The 13,887-nt window shown below is 41.7% G+C and overlaps 1 protein-coding gene across 1 annotated transcript; it reads right to left on the bottom strand.

Moving 5' to 3' along the window:
- Window positions 1-4,199: 4,199 nt before the first annotated feature.
- LOC149288920 (palmitoyltransferase ZDHHC20-A-like) lies at window positions 4,200-13,095 on the bottom strand. Its single transcript, XM_089491182.1, has 9 exons — window positions 12,978-13,095; window positions 12,059-12,085; window positions 10,956-11,050; window positions 10,091-10,211; window positions 8,527-8,596; window positions 7,746-7,778; window positions 7,542-7,662; window positions 5,652-5,733; window positions 4,200-4,267 (listed from the first exon to the last, which is right to left on the bottom strand). Exons 1-9 carry the CDS (start codon window positions 13,093-13,095, stop codon window positions 4,200-4,202), a joined length of 735 nt encoding a protein of 244 aa, XP_089347308.1.
- Between the last annotated feature and the right edge of the window lie 792 nt (window positions 13,096-13,887).

Consider the following 13,887-nt stretch of genomic DNA (forward strand, 5'->3'; position numbering starts at 1 on the left):
CTCATCAGTGCCAATATCATGAACGTGTAACAGGCTGACACAATACAATGTGGTGGAGTCAAGCGGCACATTTGTTTCACGTTGGCACGATGGAATGGTGGAGACGGGGATTTATCACCAAACCTGTTTCTTAGAGATAAAGATGATGTTTAGCAGCCCAGAGGATTTTTATTAACTTTCTAGATAACTAAGCCCATTTTGATTTATTGACTAAATGTTCAGTCGAGTTGGAAGCTCACGTACAGGGGGTTCACAAAGGACAGATGTGGCTTCAGCTTCTTGACTTCACTATACATTATGAAGGTCCAAGAGAGGGCATAGAGAGGGCATAGAGAGAGTTGAAAGCACAATCTCCTGCCAACTCTCCCTTTAGTGAATAGAGCTGGAATTATTGCATCAGAAACTTGCCCTGCCTGACCCCTCACAGAGAATAATAACATTTGGAAAACTGAAAGGTTTTGACTCATATGCAGCCTGAGTTTGGTAAAGAAGCTCTGCAGGCTGTTTGTTCATTAAGAAGGGGTGATGGACGGCGTGATGCTTGGCTTTTCTTTATGAATAGAAAATGGCCGGCTTGTTGGGGTTACAAAGCTTCCTTCCAGGAAACACAAAAGGGGAAATCATCGCCTGTGGCAGCCGCAGTGGAGCCAAGTAACGACTGGCGACTATTTTTGACAGTTTTGCAGACTCTGTATAATGAGGAGCCCCAGCACATCACTGCTTCCATACGGGCTGACAGGACCTGAGGCGGGGGGTGCGCTCAGCGCTGTACCAATACTAAAACACTCTGAGATAGGGACTGGCTGTTAATGCAAAAATACTCTGTATTAGCACTTCCCAATTTCCCGCTTTTAGTATCAACTGACACATATTTCAGCCACCTCAGCAACCTCTCCTGCACGGCAGCGAAAAGCAAAAAACTTTATTAGGTGCGTCGTGTGTGAACAGTGAACAAATACCTCCTATCAGCATTCACGGACATAATGCCCCAGTATTTCCTGCTCTTTTTTCTATTTTTCTTCCTTGTCCCCCACATACTATGTGGCTTATTCACTAAAGGGGGGTTTGCAGTAGAGTTGTGGCTCCCTGACTTCATTACGAAGATCCAACTTTAACAGTTTTCACCAGCAAAAAGTGATGAGCTGGCCCTGTATAATGTATAACTCAATAAGAAATATCCCTGACGTAAAAGGGACAGTTTATTATCTCTCACAGCCCACTAAAAATAATACATACTGAAGTACTTTGAAAAGAAAAAAAAATGTACCTTAACTACCCGCATCCTCTGTGGTCTTTTCTCAACGCTTATAATCAGTGACCGGAAAGCGCTGGGACTGCATCCCGTGCCTCGAGCTGACTGGCGGTAAATATATCATAGGCCAGGAAGATATATGGGGTTCGGGGCAAAGGGCCAAATGCTTATGGAGGGATTCTGCAGTATCCTTCTGTGCAAGGGAGACCCCACGGAGATGTAAAGAGACGTCTCAGCTATTGCATGCATATGATGGCTTGACTTCCGCTTTACTTATACATTTTAGAGCCACTGCTAAGTTATTTCTGCAGAAAAAACATATTGGGGTTGGCTCTTCATAATGTATAGTGAAGTCAAGAAACCCCAGCTCTTTATTTAGTGAATAAACCCCTCTCAGGTCACTCTCAGACATGACATTTCTCCTTTAATTTGTATTCTCTCAGCTCTTTGCTGTATCCCGTATCAAAATTAAAAGGAAAAACACCAAGTGGCACCAAGTATCATGGTTACCATGGAAGACTAGTATAAAAATATGATTTATTGCCGGTGACTCCTAGAAAGACAAAATGCTATTTTCTCCGATTCTGAATGAATCTGAATATCTGGACAGTTTACCTCCACGTGCCCGGCCTCATACGCCACCTTACAGCCTCAATGCAGGGAATGGATCCAAGAAAAGGCAGGAGTCTCTCTCAACACTCGGAAACCTCGTGTCGGTGGGTAGGTTGGGATTAAAGCCCTTAGAGAGTTATTCATGGGTGACTGAGCTAGCATTCAAACTGAATATCACACGTAAATATATAGTTATTTAGTTACATAGTACATAAGGATGAAGAAAAACTCAAGTCCATCTACATCAACCCTTCTACCTAACCTTCCGACTCTTGAGCCAAAAGAAGGCAGAAATAACCGTAATTAAGCTACTTCACAATGTGACACTAAACTAGGTATTACGAGTGGAACACCACTTCAATTTGTGATCTCTGAATATTTCCGGCTTTTTCATTTCTATAAATGATTGCCCAAGTGTGTGTCTAATTTCAGGATAGTATGAAGACTAGGATAGATCACCCCAGCACCCCGTGTGGACTTCTGCTGCTGTAGCCCATTAAGGTTTGACGTGTTGTGAGTTTAGAGATGGTATTCTGCATACCTTGGTTGTAACGAGTGATTATTTGAGTTTCTGTTGCCTTTCTGTCATCTCAAACCAGTCTGCCCAATCTCTCCTGACCTCTGACATCAACAAGGCATTTTCGTCCACACAACTGCCACTCCCTGGATATTTTCTCTTTTTGGGACCATTCTCTGTAAACCCTAGAGATGGTTGTGAGTGAAAATCCCAGTTGATCAGCATTTTTTTAAAAACTCAGACTAGCCCTTCTGGCACCAACAACCATGCCATGTTCGAAGTCACTTAAATCCCCTTTTTTCCCCATTCTGATGTTCGGTTTGAACTTCAGCAAGTTGTCTTGACCACATCTACATGCCAAAATGCATTAAGTTGCTGTCATGTGATTGGCTGATTAGTTATTTGTATTAAAAAGCAATTGAAAAGGTGTACCTAATAAAGTGGCCAGTAAGTGTCTTTCAGCATTAATAACTGCAAATGTCAAAAAACATATAAAGTATTAAAAAAGCCTTTTAATTGGACCGTTTTTACAAGGTTACTTTATGAAAAGCCAAATTTCTAGTACAAATTTTATTCTAATTGAATTTCAGTTAAATGTTTACCCTCCCATTTCTGTCTCAGCCTTAAAATGTCACAAAAATACAAAATGAGCAACTAGTCGAGAAGAGACCGAGTGGGCACTGGACTGGCAATCGAGGTACCGATGAGTGTTTCTAATAGCCTCACTGGAACTACCGTGGCAAGTACCAGCAATACTTCTTGTTGTGTCAATGCAGCTTTTGTGAAGTATGTGTGCGTTCTTACACTCCTGCGCCCTACCATGTTGCGTTTGGCTTTGATCTTTTCTAAAGGTACGTTGATCTTATCTTGTAAAAGTATGTGTATCTTGTAAATACTACAAATAGAATTTACATTTTCTGATCACAGTCACAATTATGGTGCAAGGATGTTTTTTTTAACTTCATATACAAATAAAGGCTCTAATTTTGAATAGTTTTATTGCTTTTATGTTTTTTTTACATATATCCAAGATGTCATAGTATATTGATTCTTGCTGCAAAAAATAGACATTGTTGTGGCAAAAAGGAGAGAGTTCCACATGTAATGCCTCTTTAATGATGATGGTTGGGAAAAAATCATAACAACCCATTACACAAGATTTGTGAGGTCTAGATGGACCAGAATATGCTCAGAACATATAACAAAAGTATGGTGGAGCTTCTGTAATTTTTCTCAATTAAATAGAAAATATACATCAAGTACAAACAATTTCCTAAAACTACTTTATTGTAACTAATCTTAACAACTAAGTAGGTAACTATGTACAACAAAACAATAGCACGGAAATGTAACATATTTCAATCAACAGCATTGGGGTCCGCCGATGGTGGAATGAAGCCTGTGTGTTCTGATTAGCTTCAAAGCATATGAAGGAATGGTCTTCCCTTTCTAGGCACATGATATCCACAAACCCACATGGTGACGGCTCCATACGCTGTTTAACTAAAGTGAAAAAAGATAAATAAGATTAAATACATTTTAATCATTAACATAAATAATGACGCTATACATTGTGATTTTTGTAGCCCTGTTATGTAAAGTGTGGGGGAAACATACATCGCATTAAGCAGTTTGGGAACGCAGTTCGAAAGGCAATTAAAAATTTGGAAGAGGCACGTAGTGGTACGGCGAAACGATATAGGGGTAATTTTTTTAACCCAATTTTTTGTACAATATCCCCAGTGCAATAAGGATCCCTTTGGAAAAGAGGAAAGCGTGTGTCAAAGAAAGAAAGAAACCTTACCTTTCCGTCCTAGTTCATCCAGCCTCACTTCCCGACACGAGGTTCTGGGACTCACAGGGAGATCTGGCAGAGAAAGCCTCAACTGCAAACAAAGAAATATGGGATTTTTATAGGTTTAGGTATTTTATCCAAAAAGACCGGATAAAGGATGCTATATTGTGCTACCTCACTTGTGTACACGCACACACAGACTATCGACACGCTACATAACACGCAATAAACTGCTAATTTACAAAGAAATAAAAACAAATTGCATAATAACAAGCTGCAGATTTATCTCTACTGCTAATGGGATGAAATGCTAGAAATGCCAAAACACCAGGAATAATGCAGATGCTCTAAATCGCAATTCTTTGGCGTGTTTGTAAAAATCACTACACTGATGGGGCTTTCAATACCTAAAACTCTGGTTTTTCTCCCTACAGTCTGTATAAACGCGGTGCAATTCATATCATTTCACCTCGATACAGAAGCACAAAATACCCCACACTGCGGTGACTTTTTATTAACGTATAATTAAGTGTTTGACATTTCATCAGTCTTATAATGGAAAAGGCAAAGACACAAAGGATACGTACTGTTTGGCGATGTCGCTCTGGTTTATGCCAGCGTTTTGTTCAGGGTCCCCTGAAACAACGCGAGTTGGAAAAGAGCAGCCATCTCCCGTACTGTAAGAGAAAAGAACGAGATAACTCAACATACAGCGGCGATACAAAGCCTGAGCAGCCAAAACTTCCACCACTTCAGCGAGGAAAACCCAAGAAATATACGGATGGAATCACAGCGACCCCCGACTAATGTGACTGCTGGGCAGATTATTATTATTATTATATATAGCGCCATGAAATTCCGTAGCGCTGTACAACAGATCTGCGATAAACGGACCCATGACTAAAATAAACTACTGGCAGCCCCTGCTTGATGAGAAGGGAGAGAAATAACATGTTTTATGAACGAGGGACAAAAATGCAGCTCAGGATAGTAATGTTCTGAAGGTGGCGTTACTTATCTGCATTTTGGACGCCGTGAATCATTTAGAACTAAACCAGCTGTCTGTACCGAGCAGGGAATTCTATAAAGTGTGGCCCAGTCTGTAAATACGTTACTGATGTTTGATCGATTCTTCATGACGAGCCAACAATGAGACGAAAACAGAATCATTAAGGCGATAAAGAACACGGCATTCATCATTGGTTTGTACAATTGCTAGAACTGCAGCAGTCTGCGTGTCCCACTAACTGCTGGCGCCGTGCATTGGGGGGTCCCGCGTGTGACAGTTTGGGAATGCAGTTCGAAAGGAAATTTTAAATTTGGAAGAGGCTGGTAGTGGTACGGCGAAACGATATAGGGGTTTGTCTTTTAAGAAAATTATTTTGGACAATGTCCCCAGTGCAATAAGGATCCCTTTGGAAAAGATGATTTATTGAGATCTATCTGTGTATCCCAAAGAAAGAAAGAAACCTTACCTTTCCGTCCTAGTTCATCCAGCCTCACTTCCCGACACGAGGTTCTGGGACTCACGGAGAGATCTGGCAGAGAAAGCCTCAACTGCAAACAAAGAAATATGGGATTTTTATACAGTTTAGGCATTTTATCCAAAAAGACCGGATAAAGGAGGCAATATTGTGCCACCTCACTTGTGTACACGCACACACGGACTATCGACACGCTACATAACACGCAATAAACTGCTAATTTACAAAGAAATAAAAACAAATTGCATAATAACAAGCTGCAGATTTATCTCTACTGCTAATGGGATGAAATGCTAGAAATGCCAAAACACCAGGAATAATGCAGATGCTCTAAATCGCAATTCTTTGGCATGTTTGTAAAAATCACTACACTGATGGGGGTTTCAATACCTAAAACTCTGGTTTTTCTCCCTACAGTCTGTATAAACGCGGTGCAATTCATATCATTTCACCTCGATACAGAAGCACAAAATACCCCACACTGCGGTGACTTTTTATTAACGTATAATTAAGTGTTTGACATTTCATCAGTCTTATAATGGAAAAGGCAAAGACACATAAAGGATACGTACTGCTTGGCGATGTCGCTCTGGTTTATGCCAGCGTTTTGTTCAGGGTCCCCTGAAACAACGCGAGTTGGAAAAGAGCAGCCATCTCCCGTACTGTAAGAGAAGAGAACGAGATAACTCAACATACAGCGGCGATACAAAGCCTGAGCAGCCAAAACTTCCACCACTTCAGCGAGGAAAACCCAAGAAATATACGGATGGAATCACAGCGACCCCCGACTAATGTGACTGCTGGGCAGATTATTATTATTATATATAGCGCCATGAAATTCCGTAGCACTGTACAACAGATGTCCAATAAACGGACCCATGACTAAAATAAACTACTGGCAGCCCCTGCTTGATGAGAAGGGAGAGAAATAACATGTTTTATGAAATGCAGCTCAGGATAGTAATGTTCTGAAGGTGGCGTTACTTATCTGCATTTTGGACGCCGTGATATCATTTAGAACTAAACCAGCTGGCGGTACCGAGCAGGGAATTCTATAAAGTGTGGCCCAGTCTGTAAATACAAATAATCTCTGTTCTGGGAAGAAAATATGTAATGGTACCTTGTAAAAACAGGTAACAGCCAACACAGCTTTTGATCTCCGAAAATTTCCTTCACATTCTTCCTGAAGCCCAGGGAATATCTGTCCTTTTCTCCCACGCCCTGAGGTGAGGATGCCTCTAAAACATACAAATAGTAAATAAATCATACTGCGTTTATTCAAACTAAAACCATAAATTCCTGTGTACCGAGGGCCTTTGTTGCTGGTTACTCTGGGCAGAAAAGCACTATGTGGCGTATGTGACCATTTCCGTAGGACCTACAGGCTGTGCTAAACATCTCGACGTCTGCTTTTTCTGTCTCAGACACATAAATCAGGTATCTGATCCAAAAAAGACCAATTGTTATTTTGTTCATGTTAGAAAAAGAAAAAAATAATACGTTACCGATGGTTGATTGATTCTTTATGATGAGGCAACAATGAAAGGAAGACAGAATTATCAAGAAGGTGAAGAACACGGCTGACATAAAGAACATGGTTGTCAGTTTGATCTTGGTAGTATCCGTGTTATCCTGTAGAAGGAATAAAGTATTAACCATGTAATCACGTCACACAGAGATTAGAGTCTAGACTAAAGCAGGGAAAAAGGAAGAGCAATAAATGAAATGGGAGAACAAACAGACATGTATCCTAAAGCTACAAAGACACAAATTGTGTGCCTTTTATTTATAGCAAATGAAGAATGAAATACAAATTACCTACCAATTATACTAAATACATCTCTTGATAATTAAAAAAAAGATTAAAAAAAAAATACATACCACCCAAAAATTCTGGATATATTGCAGCGTTGTTGCGCAAATAAACAGGCAGTACAGAGAGCCGTACATCAAGAACAGCAGGAAGAATTTGTAATTTGAAAAGCCGATACAGTTGTTGGCCCTACAACAAAAATCTTAGGTTTAGGACATAAAAAGCCAACAAACAAAATGTTGTGTTAATGACAAAGCTTATCGAACACATACCATGGACAGTGATGATCCATCTTCAGAACACATCTAAAAAGAGACACATCAAATGTGAGATTACAACAAAAAAATCAGACATATAAATGCACATGGAAAGAGATGGCAGTATATTGGGGTGTTTTCACAGGAATTAATGAAGCACAAGCCAATTTTATCACATTTTCTCTGAGGAAGAGGTCAGAGTCATAACTCATGACAGATCTGCAGCCTAAAATAATCCCTCCATACTCCTTATCACCTTGGTTACCCTTAATATGCACTATTACATCCTCTGAAACACACCCTGGGTGACTAAGGAATTAATAAATTGTAATATGCTTTTTTTGCACCGGTGCAGACATTTCCCCCCCTGTTAGCAGGAGTAAGCATCGCTAGCTTCCTGCTCACTGATCCAGTGCAATGGCGCTCGGTGCGAGCGCTGGTTACCTCAGAATATCAGAGAATGCCTGATCTTGTGTTCGGGCTTTCTCTGCCAGCAGTGTTAGTCCTGACATCACAAGAAACAACATTCAGGATAAAATGTTTTTATTCCAAACCAAGCAGATAATGTTTACTCCAAAACTTTTGGGTACAAATTAATATTAACAATTCATCCCAAGTATGGAGACGTCCATTCGAATGGACCCATCAAAACAACCTTAACATGAAAATACACAGGTGCTGCAGTGAAAATGTGTTTCCAAATTCCCATCAGTGTAGTTTGTTTAAATGGTTATGTGAATAGGATGCATGTGTGTTTCATATTATGGAATCTAAGAAAAAAAAGAAACAGGCTTACTTGCCACAAGTTGAACAATGGTGACAGCGGTCGGGTTTTATCAGCTTGCAGTGGTCACAATACCGGATATCTGCGGCACAAAAAGAGGGAGGGGGGCATTTTTTTAGAAAAAATACATTTCACCTCTATAGTCTCAAAGAGCGGAAGTATATACTGAAAGCGGATTAGCGCAGTCGATGCAGTAAATAAATAGTATATAGTCCATGCCATGGGAAGTACCGTATTTGCTCGATTATAAGACGACCCTGATTATAAGACAACCCCCCAAAACCTGAATATTAATTTAGGAAAAAAAAGCCTGAATATAAGACGACCCTATAGGAAAAAAGTTTTACCAGTAAATGTTAATTCATGTAAACTATTACATTTTCTAATAAAAGCTATGATTGAGAAAAATATATACATTTTTTTTTATTTCCTTGTATTTTCCAACCTGCCCCCCAGTTACGCACATCTGCCACTCCAATATGGCACTGTGGCCCATGATATGCCTTTTAACCCTCTATATGCCACTGTGCCCCATGATATGCCTTTTAACCCCCTATGTGCCACTCTGCCTCCAGAAATGCCTTATACCCCTATATGCCACTCTGGCATTTAGGGGGTTAAAAGGCATATTATGGGGCAGAGTGGAATATAGGGAGATATAAGGCATTTCAGGAGGCAGAGTGGCATTAAGGGGGTTAAAAGGCATTTCACAGAGCACTCTGCCTCCAGAAATCCCCTATGCCCCCATTTAACACCCCCCCACACCCCACACACACACACTTACCGGTGCTTCCAATTTCCTGTTGTATTGCCGGGGCAGCGGGTTGACGTCTACGCGATTCGCTGCAGCCGGAAGGAGGTGGAGTTGGCAGCGGGGGTTTGTCTGCGTCCATCGCGCAGACCTTCCCCGGCTGTCAGAGATCAGAGTTCCCCGCACCAGTGCGGCACCGGCACCGGCACCGGTGCGGGGAACTCTGATCTCTGACAGTCGGGGAAGGTCTGCGCAATGGACGCAGACAACCCCCGCTGCTAGCCACACCTCCTTCCGGCTGCAGCGTAAGTTGTCTACGTGGATTGCGTAGACGTCAACCCGCTGCCCCCGCAATACAGCAGGAAATTGGAAGCACCGGTAAGTGTGTGTGGGGTGTGTGTGTGTGTGTGGGGGGGGGAGTGTTAAATGGGGGGGAGACAGAAGGATCCAGGTCCCCTGCAGCGGTGCGGGTGATCTGGATCGTAGTCTCAGTCAGACCTCTATTTGAGGTCTGATTATAAGACGACCCCGATTAGAAGACGAGGGGTATTTGTCAGAGCATTTACTCTGAAAAAAACCTTGTCTTATAATCGAGCAAATACGGTATGTAGCTTCCTACCACTACTGTGACCACAATCTGGCTCAGCTAGTCAAGGAGTGCGAGCTGATACAGAATTGGCTTCATTTCCTCCTTTATTTTTCGGCTTCGTCTGAGTCAGACTCGACTTGGCACATGATCCGGATCAGCCTTGACATGGCTTTCCATGGTATGGTTAGTATCTAAGTATTAAATCACTCAAAGAAAGAAGAAGTGGCGGTAGGTACCATTGTTCTGAGTTCTTGTTAAGATTGGCAAATCTTTAGCTGCCCGCTCCAGTATCTCCTGCTTAATCTCTGGTTTTCCTTCCTTCTCATATTGCTCCTTGTCCGATTTGGATAAGCGAAACTGTAAGAGATAGTAAAGAAATAAGATGAAGATTGGTGATTTGTAAAGAAATATTCCAAAGAATCCAAGCAAAACTGGAGGATTTCCTGCCAATATGTTAACAATATAACTGTTTATGAAAATGTTACACCACTTAGTGAATTATGCCCCAAACACTCTGCTATTTATATTGTAAGGCTTAAATACGGCAGAAATTTAAATTGTATTTGGGAAGCAAGTTATAGTCCGTCAAATGTCCAGGCAGAGGAGGAGAAGGGTAAACGGCTAAATGGAAAATCTATATACGAGCCATCAGGTGGGTAACATTTTTAAGAGAGACGCCATATACAGAAAGTGGCTGATACCGAAGGATGAATGAATACCCTGGACTGGGCCGCTCGTACACGGGGCAGGATGTTAAGTGAATAAACCTTAGCAGATTGTATTCTTTCCTTAGAAGGGTTAATCATATAAAAATGGCACAGGCACAATGTTTTCCCATTTCCATGGCAAGGGCCTATGAGTGTCTTGCTTTTCTGACCCATGACAATTATGTTTCCCCTGAATAATTAGGAATATGACAAGACTTTGCATAATTAAGGAATTATTCCTGGGATCCGACAGTACTAGCGATGATGTGTCCAACGCGCCGTTTAGTTATTAAAGTGCTACATTCAGCAGAGCCGCTAGAAGAACATTGGTAAAATATAACGTGAACGGCAGGAGTCGCAGGAAAGTGACATTACTGAAGCTCCCGATGTTTACCTTTTTCGATGGACTGGCCGGGGAGGAATATATCGTCCTCAAGTATGACCAGAGGAACATGATAAATAGCAGGTGATAAATCACCATATATACAGCTGTATAAAAGAAAGAAACAAATGCATAGAGTTACAATACAAGAGCAATCAGACTGCAGACATATATATATTGTATTAGCCCGAACAGAGGCCGCACTCCCCCCCCCACTTTAGGTCTTTAAAGTGGGGGTGCAGCCTATATTCGGGGTTTAGCGCAGAGATGCGCATTTTGTATCGCCCAACGCCCAGCACATGCAGTTCCGGGCGGGTGTTTTTCATTCACCCCCGTTGCGGGTAAGCAGCAAGGTTAGGATCCAGATCTCCCGCAGCGCTGGGGGGGACCTGGATCCTCCTCTCCGACAGCCATGGACATCTGTGCGATGTGTGTAGACAACCTCCATTGCCGGAACTTCCGCTGGGGTTTCTATGGAGGAAGATCGGCGTGACATAACCTTCAGGAGCTTCACCATAGAAGTGGAGGTTGCCTACGAGTATCGCGCAGACGCTCGCTGGTCGGCCCCGCTAGACACCTGGGAGTGTGGGGGTGCATTGGTAAGTTGGGTCACTTCTAGGAAGCAGAGTGATATATCAGGGGGCAGAGTGGCACTTCTAGGGGACATAAAGCATATCTAGAGGGGCAGGTGGGCATTTCTAGTGGGCATAAAGCATATCTAGGGGGTCAGAGTGGCATATCAGGGGTTATAAAGCATATCTCGGGGGGGCAGAGGAGCATATCTATACGTAAGGTGCATTATGAATTAACGGGGGGACCTTAAAATGGCTATTGGTTTTCTGTCTGTATATAACATATGCTGACAAACTGATTGATACCAATAAAGATAAAATATATGTATTCCTGTTCATTAGATAAAATACTGTTTTACCATTCCACTAATGTGTATTTTTTTTTTTTTTTTGTATATACATACAGATATACACACACATATATATATATATATATATATATATATATATATACACACACACACACACACACACACAGATACACACATATATACATACAGATTTACATACACAGCTTATATATATATATATATAAATATTTACCCTCTTTAATGGTCGATGTTAAGGTAACTACAAGAAAAAAGAAATAGTTAATAAACAGTCACAGAATCTCGTTAATGCCAACAAACTGCACCCATCCCCACGTATCTGTCACTATACATCATATACACGCCGTATACATCATCCTACGTTATTATATACTACTATCACTAGAACGGACAATGAATGGGTGACGTGACGCGGGACAAAGCCTCACACGAATTGGGCTGAGACGTGTCACCCAACAAGGACAATATGGATTCTATATACAGAGTAATCCTGGTGCAAAGTGGAAAAGCGGAGCAGTCACCAGGACCCGTCTGTTGGTTGCTATGGTGACTACACTACTTTAAGCACCAGATCTGCTTGTTACAGATAACTGCTGCATTCTATTGGGAATTCATTTAATTCTCGAAGAAATGAGGTTGGGCATCCTCTGGCAGTCAGAGGCGTTTATTCACTAAAGGGGTAGATGGCGGGAAAGCTGTGATATCATTTATCATTAAGAAGGGCCATCCCGGACAGCTGCTGAATGCTACAAACCCAAACACAGACCTAATGATCGGAGACAGAGGACTCCTCTTAGAGATTACAGAGCAGACCTCCTGGATCCCACCAATTACCAGAGGTAATTGGCAAGTAGCTTCACAACTCCCAGGACCCTCAGCCCGCCTTTACATATCCAAGGAAAGCTCCTGGCTGTATAGCCCTCCTAAAGGCTCCTATAAAAGGGGATTAAAACAACCTATGTGTGCGGGGGTAGCTGATTTAGTGTGGGCGTGTTGGTAGGCGGGGACGGGCGGGTTCAGTAGGCGGAGATGGGCGAGCTTAGTGGGCAGAGCAGGGACTGGATTAGTGGGCGGAGAGGGCGTGTTGGTGGGCGGGTTAGTGGGCGGAGAGGGACGGATTTACGGTTACTTACGAAAGCAAAGCTCCACCACGAACCCGTAGTACGAACCGCACACGTTCGCCATGATGAAGAGCACAGGGATCCACCTCACTACTCGCAGGAAACAGCGGAGAAAGTGAGACGACGCCATGATCGCGTTACCACAATCAAGACAACTGACACACCGCAGTCACTGGGGCTGCGATAAAGCTCTATTACGTCACAAAGGGCACGCCCTCCTTACCTCACAGAGCCGGCGCGTCACAGAAGTCTCTTTCAGGGATCCAGTATGCTGATATATAGTATATTATATAACCGTGTATATATATATAATACTATAAAAATATAAAACTATATATATTTATATAAATACAGAAATGTTCAGTTGGGATACATGGGATTGACAGGCTACAGTGCATGTGCAGAAAGTGTACTTAACCCCTTCAGTACCAGGAGTTTTTCATACCTGAAGTACTGCAGCTACTGTGCAATTTTTGACTTATGTCAGTTCAGCCATTATTTCCACCTCCTGTGAATAATGTAACCATTTAAACCATATTATTTTATTGAGAGGGGAGCTTTCTTTTGATGCTGAGGTTACGTGTTCAGCCGAACATTATTCATATATTTTTCCTCACGAAATTAGTTAAATTGACAGAAAACACCTTAAATTCAGGTGTCCTGATTTTGGAAATCAAATCCGTGGCCAGGCCAATGGAGGCCATCCTACAAAATACGTATAAATATAGTATATATCAATAAAAACTATGATTAGATTTAGGCAGAGTTGTCACACATATATGCAATATGGTATGTTTTACATATAAAAATGGAAATATATAGAACTTTTACTTTGGGTACAAACAGACATCGTTCCAATATCTCATATGAAGTAAAAAGGGAATCTCTCATTGGATCAATATTTTAAAATGCATATATGTCA

This window comes from Sceloporus occidentalis, unplaced genomic scaffold (genome assembly GCF_023333645.1).
Source record: "Sceloporus occidentalis isolate IW3139 unplaced genomic scaffold, rSceOcc1.0.p SCAF_49, whole genome shotgun sequence".
NCBI classification, from domain to species: domain Eukaryota; kingdom Metazoa; phylum Chordata; class Lepidosauria; order Squamata; family Phrynosomatidae; genus Sceloporus; species Sceloporus occidentalis.

What these genes read in the sequence shown, in the direction of transcription:
- LOC149288920 (XM_089491182.1), bottom strand. Translation starts at nt 13,095, where the DNA reads ATGGCGTCGTCTCACTTTCTCCGCTGTTTCCTGCGAGTAGTGAGGTGG. An exon ending in CGTGGTGGAGCTTTGCTTTC is followed by an intron (nt 12,086 to 12,977) that starts GTAAGTAACCGT and finishes TTTTTCTTGTAG; the next exon opens with TTACCTTAACATCGACCATT. An exon ending in AACATCGACCATTAAAGAGG is followed by an intron (nt 11,051 to 12,058) that starts GTAAATATTTAT and finishes TCTTTTATACAG; the next exon opens with CTGTATATATGGTGATTTAT.